Genomic DNA, 21,933 nt, shown 5'->3' on the forward strand with positions numbered 1-21,933 from the left:
TTACATTATCCTCTAACTAAACCCGCTGAAGTTACTATTGGGCCTCTGCATACTAAGCATTCGTTTCTCTTGGCTGCAGCGGCTCCTACTAACTTGCTAGGGAGAGACTTGTTATGTAAAATGGGATGTGTCATATACTGTACTTCTGATGGTGTGTTCTTAGATATACCGGAGAAGGTCGCACATGAGGTACAGGATATATTGGACACCCCTCAAAGGTTAATGTTACACTCTCCTGTTGTAGAACAAAGTCCATCTCAAGTAAAGGGGATGTTGCTGGAAATACCAGGTTCCCTATGGACCAGAGATGTACAGGACACTGGACTGATGGCAAACGTTGCCCCTGTCATGGTCAATCTAAAAAGTGGTAGGATAGCTCCAAAAATCCCACAGTATCCATTAAAACCAGAGGTGGAACTAGGGGTTATCCTGTTATTGAGAGGCTGTTACAACAAGGGATTTTAATTCGTACAGCCAGTACAGCAAATAGTCCCATTTTCCCTGTGAAGAAGAATGGGGGGAGGGGCTATAGATTAGTCCAGGACTTAAGGGGAATTAATAAAGTTGTTGAGTGCCAATTCCCCGTAGTGCCGAATCCAGCTGTCATCCTCATGCAGATTCCACCGTCTGCCAGTCATTTTACTGTCATTGATCTATGTTCTGCTTTCTTCTCAGTCCCTCTTCACCCTGACTGCCAATACCTTTTTGCATTCTCCTACAGGGGAGTGCAATACACATGGACCAGACTACCCCAAGGGTTCATTGACAGCCCCAGTATTTTCTCCCAAGCCTTACATGACTGTTTGCAATCCTTTCGACCCCACAATGGGTCTGTTTTAATTCAATATGTGGACGATTTGTTGTTGTGCTCTGATTCTTTTATGTGATGTTTACATGATACTAAATTGTTGTTGCTTCATCTTTCACAAACAGGGCACAAGGTGGCAAAGGATAAATTACAGCCATGTCAGACTAAGGTCAAATACTTAGGACACTGCCTCACTAAGGGGCTAAGACACCTGACAGCCGACAGAATTGAGACCATACAACACATGACTCTGCAGCAGAGCCAGAAGCAGATTCGTACTTTCTTGGGGATGTGTGGATACTGTAGATCCTGGATCCCAGGTTTTTCTATTCTGGCATTACCATTGCAGGAGCTAGTCTCTTCCTCAAAACCAGAACGTGTTGTACACTAAGAAGAGTCAGAGCAAGCGTTCTTTAATCTTAAAGATAGTCTGACTAGAGCACCTGCATTGGGAATACCTGATTATGAAAAGCCTTTTGAGCTATTTTGTACAGAAGCTGATGGTTGTGCAGCAGGTGTCCTCGCACAGAAACATGGTGACGCTAGCAGACCGGTAGCATACTACAGTGCACAATTAGACAATGTGGCAAGATCACTCCCAACATGTCTCAGAAGTGTAGCAGCAACGGTTCTTCTGGTGAGTAAGAGCGAGGACGTAGTATTAGGACATAATTCAACTATCTATACACCCCATGCTGTATCAGCTCTGTTAAATTCAGCCCAAACCAGACATGTTTCTTCAGCTAGATTCACAAAGTGGGAACTAGCCCTGATGGCACCCTCAAACATGACCATCAAACGATGTAGCACCTTAAATCCAGCTACATACCTTCCGTATGTGTCTCTAGAGACACAAAGGGTGGGAGGTGAGACCCTGGTTGATGATGAGTTAGGCAAGAATACTGACACACATGACTGTATGGAACACCTGAATCAGACCTTTACTGCAAGGCCCGACATACGTGACACCCCCTTAGAAAATGTAGATTTTACGTTTTATACAGACGGAAGTTGCCATAGACAGACAGAGACAGGAGAGCTATGTACTAGCTACGCTGTTGTAGACGATCAGGATGTGGTAGAAGCTGAACCCCTTGGTCCACCTCACTCAGCCCAGGTGGCGGAACTAGTAGCACTAAGGAGAGCATGTGAATTGGCAGAGGGTAAATCAGCCAATATATATACTGACTCTAGGTACGCCTTCGGGGTAGTGCACGATTTTGGGGCCCTTTGGCGTCTTAGAAACTTTACGACAGCAGCAGGTACACCAGTGGCACACTCACAACACATAAAAGGACTTCTGACAGCGATACAGTTACCCAGAACAGTAGCCGTCATAAAGTGCAAAGCCCATACCTTTGAAGAAGACCCAGTGTCATTGGGCAACAACAGGGCTGACGAAGCTGCTAAATGGGCAGCAGGGCAACCTATGACTGTATCGACCGAGACTATGATGGTTTTTCAGACATTAGACATGCAGAAATTAATTGAAATGCAAGATTTGTGTTCCCTGCAGGAAAGGGTGGTCTGGAAGGTGAAGGGATGTGGTCAAGAGTCCTCAGGACTCTGGAGGGATGGACAAGGTAAGCCTGTAGCTCCCCGAACATACTATCCAAGCCTGGCTGAAGCAGCACACGGCCTGACTCACCTGAGTAAAGAAGGTATGTGCATACTGGTGTGCTCCCGGATTTTCCTCTCAGGCTGGTAAGAAAGCAATGTCATGTCTTACTTGTTTGAGGAAAAATGTTGGGAAAACTATTCCAACTGAGCCATCCCACATCCCTCCTGCAGACGGACCTTTCCAGGTAATATAAATTGACTATATCCAATTACCACCGTGCAGGAATTTAAAGTATGTGTTAGTGTGTATTGATGTGTTTTCCGGTTGGGTAGAAGCATATCCGGCAGCCACTAATACTGCTGTGTTCACTGCAAAGAAAATTGTACAAGACTTTGTGTGTAGGTTCGGTATCCCTAGAATCATTGAAAGTGATAGGGGTACCCATTTTACTGGTGATATCTTCCAAAATATGTGTAAACTCATGGGAATCAGTAGCAGACTTCACACCCCTTACCGACCACAAGCCAGTGGTAAGGTGGAGAGAGTAAACGGTACTATAAAGAACAAGCTGGGTAAGATAATGGCTGAAACTGGGTTGGCATGGCCTGAGGCTTTGCCGTTGGTCCTCCATAGCATTCGAACCACTCCTAGACCTCCTCTTAATCTGTCCCCCTTTGAGATACTGTTCGGACGACAACCTCATTTGATCGTGAGTCCACAAGACGACTTGTAATGTAATAATGAAGTGACTGTACAATATCTTATAAGAATGAGTAGACAGCTAAAACAACAACAAAAACTAAAAATGCTGTCACCTGGTATGCCAGAGACGAACTGTCATGATGTTGAACCTGGAGACTATGTTATGATCCGCAATTTCTTACGTTCAGGTTGTTTAACAGACCGTTGGGAAGGCCCGTACCAAGTGCTGCTGACCAGTACTACATCACTGAAGGTTGCAGAGAGAGACACTTGGGTCCATTCCACCCACTGCAGGAGAGTCCATAATCCGGAGAAAGTGCAAGATATAACTAAGACCGACGACATAGAGCTGTCACTTGTGAGCCTGTTCCGGGAGACCTAAAGCCTGCAGTCGAGATACCTGAACCAGAGTCGTTGCCTCAGAACTATCTTTCCAGCGATGGAGTGGCGGTTTTTGTTTTTCTTTTGCTCCAGGATTTTCCTTGTTTTTACTCTTTCTAGGACATTCTATTTTTGTGAAGGAGGATGGAGGACGGAGGAGAGTTCTGGGAGTGATACGGATGAAATGGAGGCCGAAGAAAAGTTAATAGGATACTCAGAACAGCCCATTATCAAACTTGGTCCAGGGGTTATGAAAAGGTCTGCTAGCTTAGGAACTCGGAGGCAGTGTGAGGGGCTATTGTCTGATGAGTATTGTATCTGCAAGTTCTGCAACTCCCTAGTTGAAGAGAGATGCATCCAACGATGCCAGTACCCCAGTACTCTGAATATAGGCGGGCATCCTTTGGAGGATTATCACTCCCTGGTGGGTAAGGTGCTAAACCAAACCGAGTGTTGGGTGTGCTCTCACGTGCCTCAAGGGCAGCATAATATAGGACTAGTGCCATTCCCTCTAAACATATCTGAAGTAATCAAATTGAGGGGTGGGAGGCCCATAGACGGGAGGTACAATAACACTAGGTCCCCTAGTCTGACACTTCGACAATAGTCCATAGGCAGATCTTTGCTGTGCTTAAACATATCTCATGCAAAGCGCCTGGAGAATTGGGAGGCTGACCTATCAAATCAGACAATGGCTCACCACACTCATTTTAGAGGGAGACTCACAAGGTCACTACTAGGCAAGAATGTTGATGGAGGTCACAAATTAGGGCGTATAACCAAACATAAGAAGGTATCCATTGGAAAAGTCTCTACAGATAAATGTAAAAATGTCATTAATGCCGACACGTGTCTAGAACAAATGGAGACACTGGGCATGGGTAGTTTTATCAAAACTCTGTGTGATATAATTCATGGGCATACTGCTCCTTATGTTCTCCCTGATGATGTGTATTTTGTTTGTGGGAGGAAAGCTTATTCCTGGGTGACTCCGAGTTCCAAGGGCTTGTGTTTCTTAGCTAAACTGGTTCCTGAAATCATGACTATTACTCATGAAGAAATGGTTGGTATTCACAAGACTACATCACCACCATACATACACACACAGTATGAACACCGTGGCAAGAGAAATATGATTCCTGGTGAGGAACCCATAGCTACAAAATTGATTAGTGAAACTGCTGGTTTCCAAGTTATGGTTGCTCTAGATCTCACCAGGACCGCTCGGGGAACATTAAACTTTAAATATATCCAAGACCTAGCCAAATTAATAGATAATATCACCGAGATGTATGATGACACTTTCAGGTATACTGGAAGGAAGCTACAAGCGTACAAGAAGGAGTTGGTGCAACATAGACTGGTACTAAATTATCTCACCTCTATTACTGGTGGGTACTGTGTGACACTGGCCACCCAGTTCGGTGTCAAATGTTGCACGTACATTACTAATAATACGGATAACCCTAAAGAGGTTATAGACCGGAAGATGGATGAAATTTTACAGCTGAAATGGGAATTTCGAAAGAGCCATAATTCTTCGTTATATGAGGTCGGGGAAAAGGTGGCGGGTTTGTTCTCATGGTTGAACCCTGTGAAATGGTTCTCCGGTCTGGGGGAGTGGGTACAGGAAATGGTTGCTAGTGTAGGTAAGATCCTTCTCCTTATACTGGGTGTCATCTTAGCAATTGGTTTAGTTGTCAAATGTGTTCCTACTGTGTTGAAGTGTGGAAAACGGTCTCATAGGAGTAACACTGAGAAAGAGACTGAAAGGGTGGTACCAGATACCGAGATCATGGTCTGTGAAGAAGTATTGTATAATCCTGAACTTGAAACCGTGATTGGGTGATAGTTTATTACACTATCAAAGAGTGGAGCTGTCGAAGTCAGCAAATTGGATAAAGCCATTTCAATTAAAGTCTAGCGAACTTGGTTGTCTTTGTCTGAAAAGATGCGTACGGTACGCTACAACGTACCAGGGCACGCTGCGGCATGAAAGGGCGTACGCATCCACTACACGTGGCAGCAACAGTAATTGGTCTTTTACCATACATTCGCACAAACGCGCATGCTTATAAAATAGTACACATTAATGGTAGTTGCAACACAGACAGTTATGTCGAAATATAGTAGTATTTATATGTTATATGAGAGTTACATGCATATTAGTGAAATAAATGGAACGGGTTGAAAGAATAACATCATGAGTGGTATCATAATGAACCTTGTTACATATCCTACTGTTTGGTTCACTCTGCGAGGGAATCGCAGAGTGCATACACAAGTTATGAATGATAGGGAATTATGAACTACTTAAGACTAAGGAATCTTGGCGGGAAGAGCAGAGCATACCCCCTGCAGAGATGACCCCCTCCTTTGCATTCCTTAGGATGAACCAGCCAATGATTGACAACCCCTTGGACATTCCTGAGACCTGGACCAATAGATGCAAGCTATACCATCTTCATTGTATTACTGTACTTGATTGTGTATATAAGCAGCAGCTTGTGATCCAGAGTGTAGACATCTTGTCCCCAGACTTCAGGATTGAATGACTGCACTGGATCCAGAGCGCCTGCGATAAGTAACGGCTGTATTTACTATTAATTCGCTTGAGCATATTATTCTACTTATTACGAATAAATCTTTGTGCTTTGGAAACACAAATCGAGGTTCGACAATCGTTATTGGTTAGCGACAATACGCACATAACATTTTCTTCAACACTTGAGGGATCATGGGCGTTGGTGGAAACAGATACCTGAGATTTAATTGCCATTTTACTGAGAAGGCATCCACAGCCTCTGCTTCTTTGTCAATATGCCTGGCATAAAAACTCTTTGTCTTGGCATTTTGTGAGGTCGCAATGAGATCCACTTGTGGGTGACCCCACCTTTTTACAAGCTTGTAAAATATCTGTTTGTTCAATGCCCATTCTTCACGGTGCAAGAAGGTTTTGGCTTAAAAAATCTGCACTGGTGTTAATAGCGCCTGCTATGTGCACTGCTTTCAGGCTTGCCAAATTGTTCTCTGCTCACAACAGTAAAGGCTGTACTTCCTTCATCGTGACTTTTTGTGACCCCTTGATGATTTATATAAGATACTACTGTCTGGTTGTCTGAGTGTATACTGACATGCTGACCTATAATAAGATCCTGGAAGTAAATGCATGCTTGGACCACAGCCTTTATTTCCCTTAAATTTGAGGGTAGAGTGGCTATCTCTTCCTGCCACTGGCCTTGCGCTATTTGTTGTACACATGAGGCACCCCAGCCAAATAGACTTGCGTCTATTGTAATGACTATTTGTTTGTGATCTGTAAAGGAGCTGCCGCTTTACAAAATGCTTTCTCAGCTCCTTTGTTAGTGAAATCAGCTGACTTTGATCCTGTGCATTTTTGTTTCACTTGGACAGAAAATTTAGTTGAAAACCTCTCATGTGTAGTCTGGCCCATGGCACCACCTCTATGACTGATGCCATAAGACCTAAAACTCTGAGGCAGACTTCTGCCGTGCTCCAAGGTGTTCTTCTGAGACACAGCACCTCCTGTTTTATTGTTTGTTTTCTTTCCGATGTCAGAAAAGCCTTCCCTTCTGCTGTATCTATACACATACCAATAAATTCTATGCTCTGTGTTGGGTATAAATGGCATTTCTTTTCATTTATTTTCCAGCCATGGTCTACCTTGTAGCACACAACGGGTAACTTATTTTGCATCTTCTACTGAAGATGCTGCTATTAGGATATCGTCTAGGTATGCCCTCCATTCTCAGTTTTGCTATGACCACAACTAGAATTTTTAGTTGAAGTCCTTGGTGATGTCGAGATTCCAAAATGGAGACATTTGTACTGATAATGATGGTTAAAAATTGCAAACCTGAGAAATTTCTGATGTGCTGGATAAATTGGAATGTGGAGATATGCATCCTTTAGATCTACTGATGTAAGGAATGTTCCTACTTCCATTGCATTGAGGATGGATCTTACTGACTCCATTTTGAACCTTCTGGTATTGATATGTTTGTTAAGGCCTCTTAAATCTAGTATTATCAGAGAGCTTCCGCTGCTCTTTTCTACTATGAAAATCTTCTAGTAAAAACCTTTCCCTTTTTGTGCCTCCGGAACTTTGCAAATTACTCTCCGATTCTGCAACATCCTTAGATTTTGTCTCATTATCACCTGTTTTTCTCTGCTTCTGGGATTTGGTGATGTTTGAAATACCCCTTGTAGGGGTTGAGATTGGAACTCCAGCCTGTAATCTAGCTGTATTGTAGATAGTCCCCTCTTGTCTGTTGTGGTTAATGCCCTTTCTGCCCAAAAATTTACAATTCTGCCTCCTACTTTGACATCCACCACCGAGTGGGTCTCTCTGGCATTATTGAGAGAAAAGTTTTGCAGAGCCTCACGGCTCCCTGCCAACATGCTGTTGAAAAAAAGCCATGCAGTGCCAGGCTGATAACGTCTTGTGTAACCTTTCCCCGGTCTATAAATACTTGCTTCTCTATACTCTGAACGTGGACTTGGTCCCCTAACGCCGGAGGGGAAACTTTTTGATAGGTCTATCCTGGGGAGCCAGACTGATTTTCCTCCAGATAATTTTGAAATAATGGCATCTAATCTTTGACCAAACAGATAATCTTCTTTAAAGGGTAGTGATATCAATTTATTTTTGGACTGTAAATCTGCCAGCCAGCCATGGGTGTGGCCATAATGCTCTTCTTTTTTTAAAATAATTTTTTATTACATTTTTACAAAACAACATAGGTAAAACATACCAAACAATATACATTTGAAAAACAAGATGTTTACAAACATTGAAGAAAACTCAAAGTAACAAAAGGTGAATAGGTATGCTATCAATTAGAAAGAAGAATGTTGTTTTTCTTGTTTTTTTTTACTTGGGGGGGGAGAGACAAACAAGGGGGGGTGGGAGGAAAGAAAAGTAATATGTATAATTGTGAGAAGGTGGGAAAAGGTTATGTATGTCTATCATTTAAATGTGTAAAACATTCAAAACCTATAGAGATCATGTGCTATGAGAATGGGGGAATGTCAAGCGGTTGTTAATGGAGGTTCAGCATTGTAGTAATTCATCCAAGAAGACCAAGTGTTTGGTTTGTCTGTGAGGACAGCTGTGATGCTTTCCATTCTGTAGGTTGACCAAACTTTGTTAACAGTGGCTGAGAGTAAGGGGGAGAATTATTTTTCCAGAGAGCGGCAATCATGCATTTAGCGGCATTTAAAATGTGATTGATGAGTTTTTGTGTGGGTCGGGTAGTGTCTGGAAGCTGTTTGGGAAGAAGGGAGTATAGAGGGGAGTCAGGCATTTTAACCTGTGTAATGGAGTCAATAAGTTTATGAATTTGCTGCCAAGATTGTAGTTTAGGGCAAATCCACCAAACGTGCAACAGGGTACCTCGCAATCCTCAACCCCTCCAACATCGGCCACTGGTAGTAGGGAAGATAGTATGGACACCTGTAGTAAATCTTGCAGGAATTTTCCTTTATTCTAACTGAAATTGATGTCTTAGCTATATTAATTCTAATCTTCGACCATTTTTTTGGAGTCAGAGTCTCCCCAGTGTCCCGCTCCCAAGCCAACTCATGTGGGTCTTTGTCTGGTTGATTAAAGTTATTAATCAGTTGGTTTAAGGTGGATATCAGGCCTCTAGTAGTGGGAGATATGTGGCATAGAGATTCCAAGACTCATATTAAAGTAACTTCAGTGTTTTCCAATAAGCATTGTCTATGTGATTTGTATGGTTCCAAAGCACAAGCAATTTATTTAGCAAAAGCAAAAGTTTAACAGTTAAATAAATAAGTACAGTACAGCCGATACATGATACATACATACATATGCTGCGCTCCGCTGGAACCAGCTACAGTCCTTCAGTCCTGAAGACTGTGGTCAGAGTGACTGCTTAGCTGATTCCAGGGAGCTGTATATATACATTTAGTGATACAATGAAGACAATAAAGGTGACTTGGCAAGTTTCCATAGGTTCAGGCTTCAGGAAGGTCCAGTGTAATGCAGTCCATAGGTTAATTCAAATAACCCCCTCCAAGTGTGGGGGTCAGCTCTCCAGATGATGCAATAACTGGTTCAAACTGGTCTATTAGCATTACACAGACAATATCATTCTAATCATTTATTCCTTATCATCGATAACTAGCGCACGCAATGTGCGATCCTTTCGGTGAATGAACCGGACAACTGCGGATAAATAGGAGATTAGAATGATACCAAAATGACATGCTTCTCGTGACCTGAACTTTAAATATCACTAAAGTGTACATATAACCGTATAATATGCAACTATAAACCAAATATCATCTGCTCATAAACAACTGTGGAGTGGAACGATTATAAATATGAAATATATATATATGAATGTGTAAGTGCGAGTGTATGCGTGCGTGACTTATAGTGCAATTGCACCATAACACGTGGCGTACTGATTGCAATCGCATGGTATAACAATATTAATCACTATACTTTCTTTCATCCAATTATACGACTTTGACACTGAGCATTGATCTGAAGGGAGAGGTGCTTTTAGGGATCGATAAAGGTGGGGCAAGTCTACATAATGCTCTTTTTATAATGACCGAGGAAGCCACGGTCCTAGTAGCAAGTTTAATTGCATCCAGGGACGCTTCACATATAAATTCAGTTGCCATCTGCATATCTTGAACAATATTTAAGAGCTCACTTCTCTTTATTCTATCCTATATACATTTTTCCACATCATTATCACAGATATGAAATGCTCTGGCTGATTGATACAGCTGAAGCTATAGCAGGTCTTAATGCTGCCCCAGAAACCAGGTATAACTGTTTTGCATTACTTTCAATCCTTCTATCCATAGCATCCCTGATGGAGTTAATATCCTCAAGAGGAACTGTAGTTCTTCTGGTCAGTCTGACTACTGCTGAGTCCACCTTTGGGGGTGTATTCCAAACCACAGTCTCCTCAGGAGAAAAAGGGTACATTCTAAATAATCTATTCATGGTAAAATGTCTATCTGGAAACTTCCACTCTTATAATATAATACTGCTGATAACCTTATTTAATGGAAAAAGGTGAGCCTTCTTTTTAGGCTCTTGAAACAATGTTTCCTGAAAGGCTGTTCTTCTGAAACATTCTCAATTTCCATCACCTTGCGAATGGCTCTTAACAGATTTTCCAACAAATACATACTAAAATTAGGTTCATCGTAACACACAGCTCAGCCTTTATCAGAGAATTCAGACATGCTGTCACAGTTAGCTGGGATACAGACCCCTAACCTGCCAATACTAACACTCACCAGAGGTGCGGAGTCTAACGCAGCGGCTGGCCTTCACCAAGAACCCCCGCAAGGTGGTATGGACTTTGCTGCAACCGCCACGCAGGTCGCGGTCCTCTGGGAGTGGAGCAGGGTCCACGGAGTTAAATGAGTTTGATATCTGTGGGTTCCAGGAATGACCGCAGGAATAGCGGGGCAGCGTGGAGTTGTGAAGCCTGGAGATCTGCGGATTGCTGGGTGACCGCAGGGATGACTGCTGGGATAGCGGAGCAGCTGTGAAGCCTGGAGATCTGGGGATTGCAGTATGACCACAGGGATGACCGCTGGGATAGCGGAGCAGCTGTGAAGCCTGGAGATCTGCAGATTGCAGGATGACCGCAGGGATGACTGCTGGGATAGCGGAGCAGCTGTGAAGCCTGGAGATCTGGGGATTGCAGGATGACCACAGGGATGACCGCTGGGATAGCGGAGCAGCTGAGAAGCCTGGAGATCTGCAGATTGCAGGATGACTGCAGGGATGACTGCTGGGATAGCAGAGCAGCTGTGAAGCCTGGAGATCTGCGGATTGCAGAATGACTGCTGGGATAGAGGAGCAGCTGTGAAGCCTGGAGATCTGCGGATTGCAGTATGACAGCAGGGATGACCGCTGGGATAGCGGAGCAGCTGTGAAGCCTGGAGAACTGCGGATTGCAGGGAAGCTCAGACTGGAGGAGACATCCACAGGAGAATTCTAACTGAATCCTCAACCAATAGGAGGATGAGAAAGCCTTTAAAACAGAAATCACCAGTCCAAGATGGCGGCCACCAGCGGTAATCGGTCGGAGCGCCGGAGAGGTAAGTGAGCCGGGTCCCGGCTAGCGGGTGCCCGGCGTATGACACATGCCTTATTCCATAATCGTCTGAGGCAACACTAATTACTGAGCTTGACCTTTTAGACCTCCACTCCTCTAAATCATCCTTAGTAACAAAAGTTTCAGCTAATGCATCTACTTTAGTATTTCAACCATATGAAGTGGAGGCTGCTGCTGTTCACTAGAATTAGATTCAGTACATATTCTTCCAGAAAAACCCTGTGGAAATTTTCTTGCCACAAATCCCACAACAAGGAATCTTCTGGTTTTTTTGCAGTTTTCTCCGCAATCTTCTCACTTCTAGTCTGGGTTACTGATCTAGAAACAATATTATAGACTAATCAGCCTGTACACTCACTAGCTAACAAAAAACATGAGCTACTATAATATAATATAATATGGGTACTTAACTTGACTGGCGTCCTTGGGACTGTTTTTCCTCCATATTTGCCTCTTGTTTGGTACACAGCGTGTGGGTCTCCAGTTATATACAATGCTCCACTCTTGCTTTTGGCGATATTCTCGCAGTTTTTTGCATCCAGAGACACAGAGGTCAGAAAAACAGCCATCATAGCTGTGGGAGGAGGCACCAAAGGGCAAAGGTATCACCAGGATAGAGGAGATGCCCTATGTTATGCAGCTCCCATAGCTGCTGGAGGATGCAAGCTCCTATATGGAGGATGTCACTCCAAAATTGGTGCCATGCAAGGTCATATGGCTGTCAGAGGATTCACGCTTGCATATGGAAGGTGTCACTCCGATTTGGTGCTATGGAGGCTCATACACTGCCTGGAGGATGCAAGCTCCCATGGAGGGCGTCCCTTCGTAAGTAGGCCAGTCCCACCACCTATGCACTATTAAACTCAAGTGCCAGATTTTTAGGAGGCGCAAACTCCTCTCCTCCTGCTCTTTCTGGTCATGGAAGTAGGTAAGAGAGAAAAACAATAAGCCTGAATTGCCTGACTCTACTTCAAGGACAGGAAAGAAGACACAGGAAGGAGGGAGGAGTGGCCCTATATAGCCTCCAGGTGTGTCTTCTTTCCTGTCCTGAGTCACGTGCAAGTGGGGATTAACCTCATACTGTATGCTAACATGTAGGAGGAAGAGGAAACATTGACTCCCATTGAGAGAGTGCCGCTTGCACTACTAAATACCTGTTTTCACTATCAGGGTTGGTTACTGTTTACAGACACGCTGCTGATTGTACAGAGCTAGCATACAGAGGTGACCTAGGAACCAATATGTATTGGAGATAAGGGAGGAGAACTTTTACTGCCATACAGTTCAAACAGCCCAGGGTGGCCAGCACGGCTGCATTGCCCTCAGAACGGTGAGATTAAACAGACAGTTCCCAGTTGTCTGGTAAGACATGGGCTATTTCCTCACTAGCACAGTTTGGTACAATTGACTATTTCTTCGTTCATCTGATATCGATATATTAAAAGGTTTTAAACTATTTGCAGTTCACATATCTGTTTTTGTGGTTATAATTACACTACTGCAAATTTATTTGTTTATTTTGGGGATTACAGACCCTTGTAACTATGGCTATATTAAGCACCATAAAGTACATTTTCTCTTTTTTATAGCTGGGATGAGTTTGAATGAAGGGAAATGAGATCACAGGAAAATGTCATATTTTCTTAATTGACATAATTACATTAGTCATGTTTGGTATGTAAATGAAGGATAATTTATGACCTGCTGTGTGAAGATAATATTATCTTTGTAGAACATTCTGGAGAAGTTAGGCCAGTTTAAAAAAAACAATCTAATTTGCATTTACACAGACTTTCCAGTTTTGACATCACAGTGGGAGGGGGGGCTGTGGGTACCTACAGCATGTCATAAAAATAAAGCATAAAATGTCTTGTAAATATAACAGTTTTGTCAATTTCACATTGAAAAGTGTCCCTTTAGTCCTGCTTCTCCCAGCAAACAGAAAACGGTTCTTTCTTAATTTACCATTTCTGTATTTATTCCTTTTTATTTTACAAGGATCTTTTAATGCAGGCCTGTCCAACCTGCGGCCCTCCAGGTGTTGTGAAACTACAAACCCCAGCATGCTTTGCCAGTAGACAACCTGTTGATAGCTGGAAGGGCATGCTGGGACTTGTAGTTTCACAACATCTGTAGTGCTGCAGGTTGGACAGGCCTGTTTTAATGTATTACATCTTTGTATGTCATTTTGTTATTTATTTTCATCTTAGGCATTATGGATTTATTTTCCATATTATTAATCTTACCAATTCACTTGTCAGACATGTCTTGATTTTAGAGCAGATCATTTGGTGTATGATAACTTTGGTTCAGGGGAGATTATTTGGTTTATGGTTACTCTGTTGAATGTAAATTTTGATAGGGTAGGTTAAAGGGAGAACCGAAAGCTTCCTAAAAGTGTCAGCTCTTCACAAAAAACTTTGGTGGTTGCATAATTGGTAGCACAACGTTAGTATATGGCCTTGACAGGGAATGTTGTTATCATTTTTAAACAGACGACGTGGTTGCTTTTGATGAACCCTTTGTCACACACACATCACACTAGCTCAGCTAAGTGTTGGATCGTGACAGCAATGAGATTTAAAACATTCCATTGGCTTACCTCTGACCCTTTAGGGATAGTTTTCAAATGTTCTTCAAAATTCCATATTGGAATTTCTTAAAAAAAAACTAGTTTGGTTTCTGACACTCTCGGACTGCAATCGAGAATTTTTTTGGACTCCTATTGGCATTTTATCTGATGACACAGATTGAGTGCATTTTATGTGTTGGTTTAATTTTATGTATAGTAATACACAATATTTTTTTTTTGGTAGAATAAAGTTTGAGTTCTGATGATCCGTGAGGACCTAACTGATTGTTTTAAGCTGCATAGAATTGTGATATCCCTAAGGAATTTGAAGAAATAATCAAATTGTCTTCATAAACCGCGTAGACTTTGTTGTCAACTGTGGCACACTAAAGTAATTCGAAATGTAGGAAAACTTTATCGCAAAGCAGAACGTCAGTTGTGTAAATCTTGTACCGCTAATGATTTCAGCGTATATATATTGCTATCTACCACTCCTCTGAACACTGCTAAACAAACATACTTCCAATCTCTCATCTATGCTCAGGCTTCTAACTCCAAATGCCTTTTTAACACATTTAAATCTCTTCTAAATCCTCCCACCCCAAACCTTCTGACTACCATCAGTGCCCAGAATCTTGCTTCCTATTTCATGGGCTTGAAATGTTATCATCTCCCTCGACTAGCAATGAACTAAAGAGTTTAGTAGAGTTTCTGCTCTCTTCTTATCTTCCTACTCTACCTCCTGTCCTCTTGATCCCATACCCTCACAAATTGGTAGGTCCATGTCTCCTGTGCTCATTTCACCTCTAACTAAAATCTGGAATTTATCTCTCTATACTGGTATCTTTCCATCACTATTATCACTATTCAAGCATGCAGTGATTACTCCTATTCTAAAAAAAAATTCTGACCCAAACTCTCTCTCTCAAATTACTGCCCCATCTCTTAGCTCTCGCGCCTCTCCAAACTTCTCAAGATAATTGCCTACACTTGCCTCACAAGATTCCTTTCTGCAAAATGGTAATGCAGACTGGAGCTGAGCACGTGGAAATGCTCACAGGAACAAAGCACGTGGAAATGCTCACAGGAGTGACCTGATGATCTGGCCCAGACTGTATAAAGCAGGCAGGCTTATATAGGCCTCATGCAGGTGACACAACTCAAGGAAAATGATCAAAGTAGCACAGTGGCCCCTTTGGTGGGCAGTGGTACTACAAGTAGAATACATAATGAATCCAATAAAGTCACTGCAGACAGCAGCTGCAGAGTGCAAGTCGTGACACTTATGTGCTGGTGGAGCACACCCGGTAGCTCCAGGGTTTGTGAATCGAACAAATGGAAAAGTACAATTGTGTATGTTTGTGTATGTCTAAAGGGGCTATATTCACTGATCTCCTTGTAGTGTTGTCCAAGTCCCTAATTCACACATCTACCAGCTGGGCATGGACCAAGTCCGATGTCCTCCTGCTATTGGCAGGTACACAAAGTAAGAAGGTCCACAGAGGTTTAAAGATCCGATCACTGGCATAATCCTAGACAAACCCAATAAGACCCTTGACCCCTAGTCAGTACTGTCCCAAAGAAGAGCAAGTGTCTGGCAGGGAGAGGCCTCTTTTTAATCCCAGTCCAGTTCTCATGAAGGTTTGGCTTTGGTAGAACCAGATTTAAATACCATTTCCTGGTTGGTTTTGGATGCCTGCCTATTAAGGGCAGTCAGTTCATCTATCCCTGTATGCAGAGGTGGAACTAGCAAGCTGTGGGCTCCAGTGCAGGGAAATGGGGTGGAGGAAACCAGAGCCCACAGCTCTCTAGTTCTGACCCTCTGCATCTACCATGCAGCGGGCCCCATTATCCCCGGTCCACCCACATCTGCTGCACCAATGGTAGTTCCGCCACTGCCTATAAGGTCCGCAACAGGCCCCTTGTGCTGCTTGTCTCCGGGCAGTCTGAGGTAGCTCGGACACATCAAAGGGAAAGCCATTGGCAAGAACAAAAAGCAGCAACTCACAGTAAGGGCTAGGCATCCTGGACCAAGTAAACCCTTAGCAATCTTTTCTGCAGAGAATAGTCCATGATGTGGAACCCTGCCCCCCACCGCAACCCTGACCACAGGACACCGCCCCCCCACACCTTAAACCTTTTAAGAATCATTACGCATTTTGCACTAGTCAGAAAACACAGCTTATACCACAGCGTACTAAAACATGTAATATTATACATATATTATATATGCTATAATGTATAAAGAAGCAAAATAAATACTTTAGAGAACCAATGGAAGCGTTTAGTTTACTCGTATTGATCCATAAATCAGAATGAAAATATGGAATGATAGATGCAAGTGAGTTGGCATGTATGCACCACATACTGTAGAAGGCATTAGATCTGTAAAACCGTATTCCACCATTTTGTGTTTCTGAAGCCGGGAGGCCGTTTTGCTTTGTTTTTTGTATAGCTCCGTCCCTCTAGCAACCAGGAGGTGCCGCTATAGGCACATGGCAATGTTATAAATGCGGAACCCGGAAGAAGAGCCTCTTGTCCCAGATTTGCCAACCAAAATATGGCGCTGTCGTATTAAAGAGTTCCGGACGTTAACAAACGCACCGATTAAGGATGGCGGCTGACGGGGACTTTCTACTGCGTTACAGAGCCGTTTCCAATAAGCTGAAGAAGTGAGACACTATATTTAAACCAGTTATCCTTGCATTTTCTCCGATTTTCTTTATTTGCCCCCATCATTTCGTATAACCATTGCCATTTAATCATCGCTGATTCTGTTTGCATATAATCTGTCAAACGGACAGAGGGTCATGTAACTGTTCTATTCATCCTATCCATCTGTAAACTGTCTCCACCTTTCTAGCATTTTGATTGTCTTTTCTCTTATATTTTTCATTCCTGTAATTGTACTACAACAGATACTTACTTCTCTATGTGGATGATCTGTTTTGAAGACGTGAAAATACCTTATTTTATTTGAATAAGTTGCAGCTGTGTGTAGTTGGAGAGGTGGCATGTTAGGTACTTTGGCTGCCACTAATGGTACAATTAAATGTAATGTTTAAACAACACACATAGGGGCATATTCAATTGTCCCAAAGTTCGAGCGCTCAAAAAACACTACTGTTAATACGGTAATCTCTCGCTGGATTTCAGCTGGAGCTGCGAGCTGAAATCCAGTGAGTAAATTACCGTATCAACGTTTTTTCCGCGAACGATTACCGATGTTCGGCAATCCCGCGGACAATTGAATATGCCCCATAAAGTCTTATGAAGCATTCTAACGGTGCAGGAATTCGGTTCTCCACGATGTGTCGTGGAGTCGCTCCGCAACATATTCCGCAGTGATGTAACATCATAGAATTTTCCTCACACCTCATAGTTGTGCACAGGAAAATCTGTGATGTTTGGATGTTATAGCACCCGGAAATGAGTACAGCCTCTGCCATGTCGCGTTGTGGGGAATTGCGTTCCCTCTTACTGTTATTTGTTTTTGTTTTTTTGCTCGCATATCATCATATATTATTCATGCTCTTCTTGTTTGATAAACTGAAAATGAATTTTGTGCCCCTGTGCTTTTCTGTCCAAATCTCTACACACCATTATTTTACCATTGATGTAGTGATTGTAACTTTCAGCAGTTTGGGTAAATAACCAATATTTTTTTTATATAACCCCACCATATTATGCAGTGTAGTACAGAGAATATGTATTTATTCACATTTGTCCCTGCCTAATTGGAGCATACAATCTAAAGTCTACCACACAAACACGCACACATTCTAGTTTGTGTTTGGACTGCAGGAGAAAAACTGGATCACTCGGAGGTAACCCACACAAAACGGGGAGAACATACAAACTCTACACAGAAAGAGCTCTTCTTGTAACCAATACAATGACCCCAACCCTGTTCCACTGTGGTGCCTTAATATAAATAAATTATGTAGTTAAACCATAGCAACCAAACAAATGTTTGTTTGTTTTTGTCTAACTTGCACTTGACTGATAAAAGCAGAGGTCTAATTGGTTGCTATTGATTTAGTGCAGGTTTGCATACTATAGCAATGTTAGTAGGTAACTCTCAGAACTGAATCGTGCACCTCTATGAGGTTTTAAGCCTCTATACATTGCCCCACCTATACTTCCCCACACATTGTGCTTTTTATAGTATAACCTTAAACTTGTTATTGCTGCTGCTTGATACGTAAGGTTACAATTTTCATTAACTATGCATAATTTCTATTATGTGATTTGTACACTTTATGAATTTTGCAATAACTTTTAACTTATACATTTTCAATTATAGGAGATTCCTTCGTAAACCGAATGTTGCTGAAGCCAGTGAACAGTTTGGTAAGTGGGTTTCCTCTGTGCTCATAATGATATGGGATAATTCTCTCTACTATAAATTAGATGCATATTAGAAGTAACTTGGGAGTTTTCACCACCTACAAGAATAAGGCTTTAGGCCAAGTGCTTTTATACAGGGCCCTGAGAGCACAGAAGCCCCCCCTTCAATTGACCTTTGCTAATCAGTGGAATTCATGCCATAGTTGAAGTGATTTATATTGCCTAACAGTAGTATTGCTGAATCTGATTCTGGATTAAGGGTATTGATGGGCTTCAGGGATATATAGGATTTTCCCAAGATGTGGGGGTCTTATAATAGATCAATACCTGCACCCTCTCATCATAAACTAGAGATGCACAGGCTAGGTTCCCCAAGAACCGAACACACCCACACTTAGCAGAGTGCTGAGCCGAGCCGGCTCGGTACTTTCGCTCGCCCTCGGAATTTAAACCAAAGCAAAACGTCATCGGATCTCACGAGTTTTGGTTTCTATAAGTACCGCCCTCCACGGCGATCCAGCTCCATTTCATAGAGGAACACAGAAGGGGTAGCACAGTTCTTGTCAGTCTCTAGTACAGTTGGGCAGCGTCATAGGTAGAAAAGAAGAGGGGTAGCCGTGTTCTTCAAAGTTTCCAGTGACCTTCAGGAGAGCGCCATTGCTATTTGTCATTGCTGAAATAGAAATAGGGCTGGCAGTGTTCTTTAAAATATGCAGTTACATTTTATCATAGCTCACTCAGAAACAAGAGAGGTGGCAGGGTTCAGTGCTGAAACAGAAATTGTAATAATAGGGCTGTCAGTGTTCTTGAAAGTCTCCAGTGACATTCTCCTGTGCCATAGCTCATACAGAAACAGTAGGGGTGGCATTGTTCTTGTCAGTCTCCAGTCTCAGACATGACGATACCAATCCCTCTACCTCATGTGCTATAAAGCCCTATGTTCAAGTGGATAGTGGTTTTAAGTCGGAAGCAAAAATGTAAATAAAAAGCTTGTACTTCTTTAAAGACAAAAACACCTCTCTAATAAAGGTGAAAGCTTATTGCAGAAAAACATAAAATTGCCAACATGCCATTCTACCCAAAATATTACCAAACATATCAGCATCAGGTAGCACCCTTCTCTTCAGCTAGATCTCACCACCTGCAATCTACACTGTCATCATATTCACCCTCATCAGTGTGTACATCATCCTCAAACAATACTAATTCATCCACGTTGGAATCCACATCACAAAAATCTGTGTACTTTACTGTAATTGCTGGTAATGGCCTTCCTCATGTAATTTGTAGTTAATTTTACTGAAGAGCTGTCACAATTTATGGGCAATTCTTTTAGACCAGATAAAATGTCAAAAGGTTGTGCAGACTCATCTGCATCACCAGGTGTCTTGGGAAAGCTAAGTTTTTTTTTCCTAGCAGCAATTTCCAGAGAAACTAAAGGAGGCGATGTCATTGTGTCATGTACCACTGTTAGCTTGCTGACCAGGAGCTCATTGCATCTCTTGAGATCTGGGTCTGTTGGAAAGAAAGAGAAGACATAGCTCTTAAACCTAGGATCAAGCACAGTTGCCAAAATGTAATGAACCGATTTCAAGATGTTGATAACTCTTGGATCCTGGCGAAGGCGAATAAAGTACTTCATCTACAAGTCCAACATAATTAGCGGAATTGCTTTGTTTCATTTCCCCCTGCAATTTCTCTTGCTGCTTTTCAAAAAGTCTGATTAGGGGAATCGCTTGACTTAAGCTAACAGTGTCTGCACTCTCTTCACACGTGAGTACTTGCACAACATGGAAAGTATTCTCCACTGTGCTGGACTAAAATACATTCCCCCTAAATTCTATTCTTGCAGGTGCTGCATTCTCCTACAAGCTGTTGCAGAATCCCGAAAATGACCCTAAGTATTTCAGGACACAGTCAGCATCTCCTGCATGTCATTGTCATTTTTTTTAAAAAGCTCGGTACCACCAAGTTGATTGTGTGAGCAAAACAGGGAATGTGATGGAATTGTTGTTGTTTTATAGCATAAGCTTCTGATTTTCACAAAAGCTTTCCATGAACTCGCTTCAAATGACATAACATGGATAAGGTTCCTAGATGATTAAGGTCCCTACCTCTACTGACTGTGACTTTACAATGCTACAAATGGCTAGACAACTGTTGTCAGGATTTGTCTAAAAATAATTCCACACATAAGATGTGGATTTTTTGGTCTTATGCCCAGGCATGACAATGGCCTATTCACTGGCAAGAACTGCTTCCACTGGTGGATGACTTGCCACAGTAGAGTTCATTAACAGCATTATTTGCTTAGGTGCCTTAAGCCCATTGTTAGCTTTTTTTTTTTTTCGTGGGGGCCCAAACAAACCAAACACTTTGGCCACAAAAGTGGCACTGCTTGTCGCTGGAGGGCATGCCTTGTTAAACTGTACATGTCCTTTTCAATATATTGCATAAGGGTGGGTTGGAGGGCCCAAGGACAATTCCATCTTGCATTTTTCTTTTCTGCCTCTGCTGTGTGGCAATGTTTCCTAGACGTTCTATGAACTGCGGTGTGTTTGTGTTATTGTTCTGTCACTTAGCATCCAGCCAGGTTGCTGCAGTCTTTGTTTGAAAGTGTATGAAAATAATATTGTGACCTGTGAGGTGGTCAAAATTGACTGCAAATGACTTGAAATTCGTGTTATTGAGGTTAATAATAATGTAGGGGGGAAAAAAGAGCAAAATTATGTGATTTTTTTTTTTTTGCATAAAAAAAAATAGTGATTTTAGAAAAAAATAGGGATCCAAAACCGAAACACGCAAGGACGGTTGTGCAAAAACCAAAACACAAAGTTAATCCAGATCCAAAACCAGAACACGGGGGTCAGTGAACAACTCTACCATAAATCAGTGTTTTCTCCAGAAAATTTTGCCAGCCGCGTGGCATTAAGAAGCAGCCGGGTGGGGGCAGCTGTAAGACTTTGCAATAATAATTAAAAGTGTGGTAGATTATTGCCGGGACTGGTCAGTATGGTGGTTAATGGTCTAACGCACTATGCTGGCTGTTGTGTTCACATAGTGTCTGATTATAATAGGAGAAGCAATGGTTTATTCTATTCTAATAGGACTCTGTTGGGCTCCAAGAGCCAGGTGGCAAGTAAAAACAGCCGGATGGAGCAACAGGAAAATAGGTGCTGGGGAGAACACTGATAAACACTACCTTCTAATAGTGTATTTTGCTTCAGAATCCTTAAAGCAGTAGTTCCTGATATGTATGTATGCTGTAGAACATGTGCTTCTGGATCTAAAGGACCTTTATTCCCTCTGTGACTTGACTCCATTCTGCTCTCCACATCATGACGCTGCCATATGGAGGTCTGTCCTCCATACCCAGTCACATGGTACAGTCTACAAAATGGCTGCGTCCAATGTGAGT

General features: G+C 42.3%; 1 protein-coding gene across 1 annotated transcript in view; it reads left to right on the top strand.

Moving 5' to 3' along the window:
• Nucleotides 1-16,694: 16,694 nt before the first annotated feature.
• LOC142099431 (40-kDa huntingtin-associated protein-like) overlaps nt 16,695-21,933 on the top strand; it is a 46,947-nt gene continuing 41,708 nt past the window's right edge. The window contains exons 1-2 of the mRNA XM_075182872.1: nt 16,695-16,837; nt 18,472-18,518. Coding sequence (XP_075038973.1) covers nt 16,779-16,837; nt 18,472-18,518 — 106 coding nt within the window. The 5' untranslated portion in view covers nt 16,695-16,778. The remainder of the gene's footprint in view (nt 16,838-18,471; nt 18,519-21,933) is intronic.

Source organism: Mixophyes fleayi, chromosome 8 (assembly GCF_038048845.1).
Source record: "Mixophyes fleayi isolate aMixFle1 chromosome 8, aMixFle1.hap1, whole genome shotgun sequence".
Lineage (NCBI taxonomy): Eukaryota > Metazoa > Chordata > Amphibia > Anura > Limnodynastidae > Mixophyes > Mixophyes fleayi.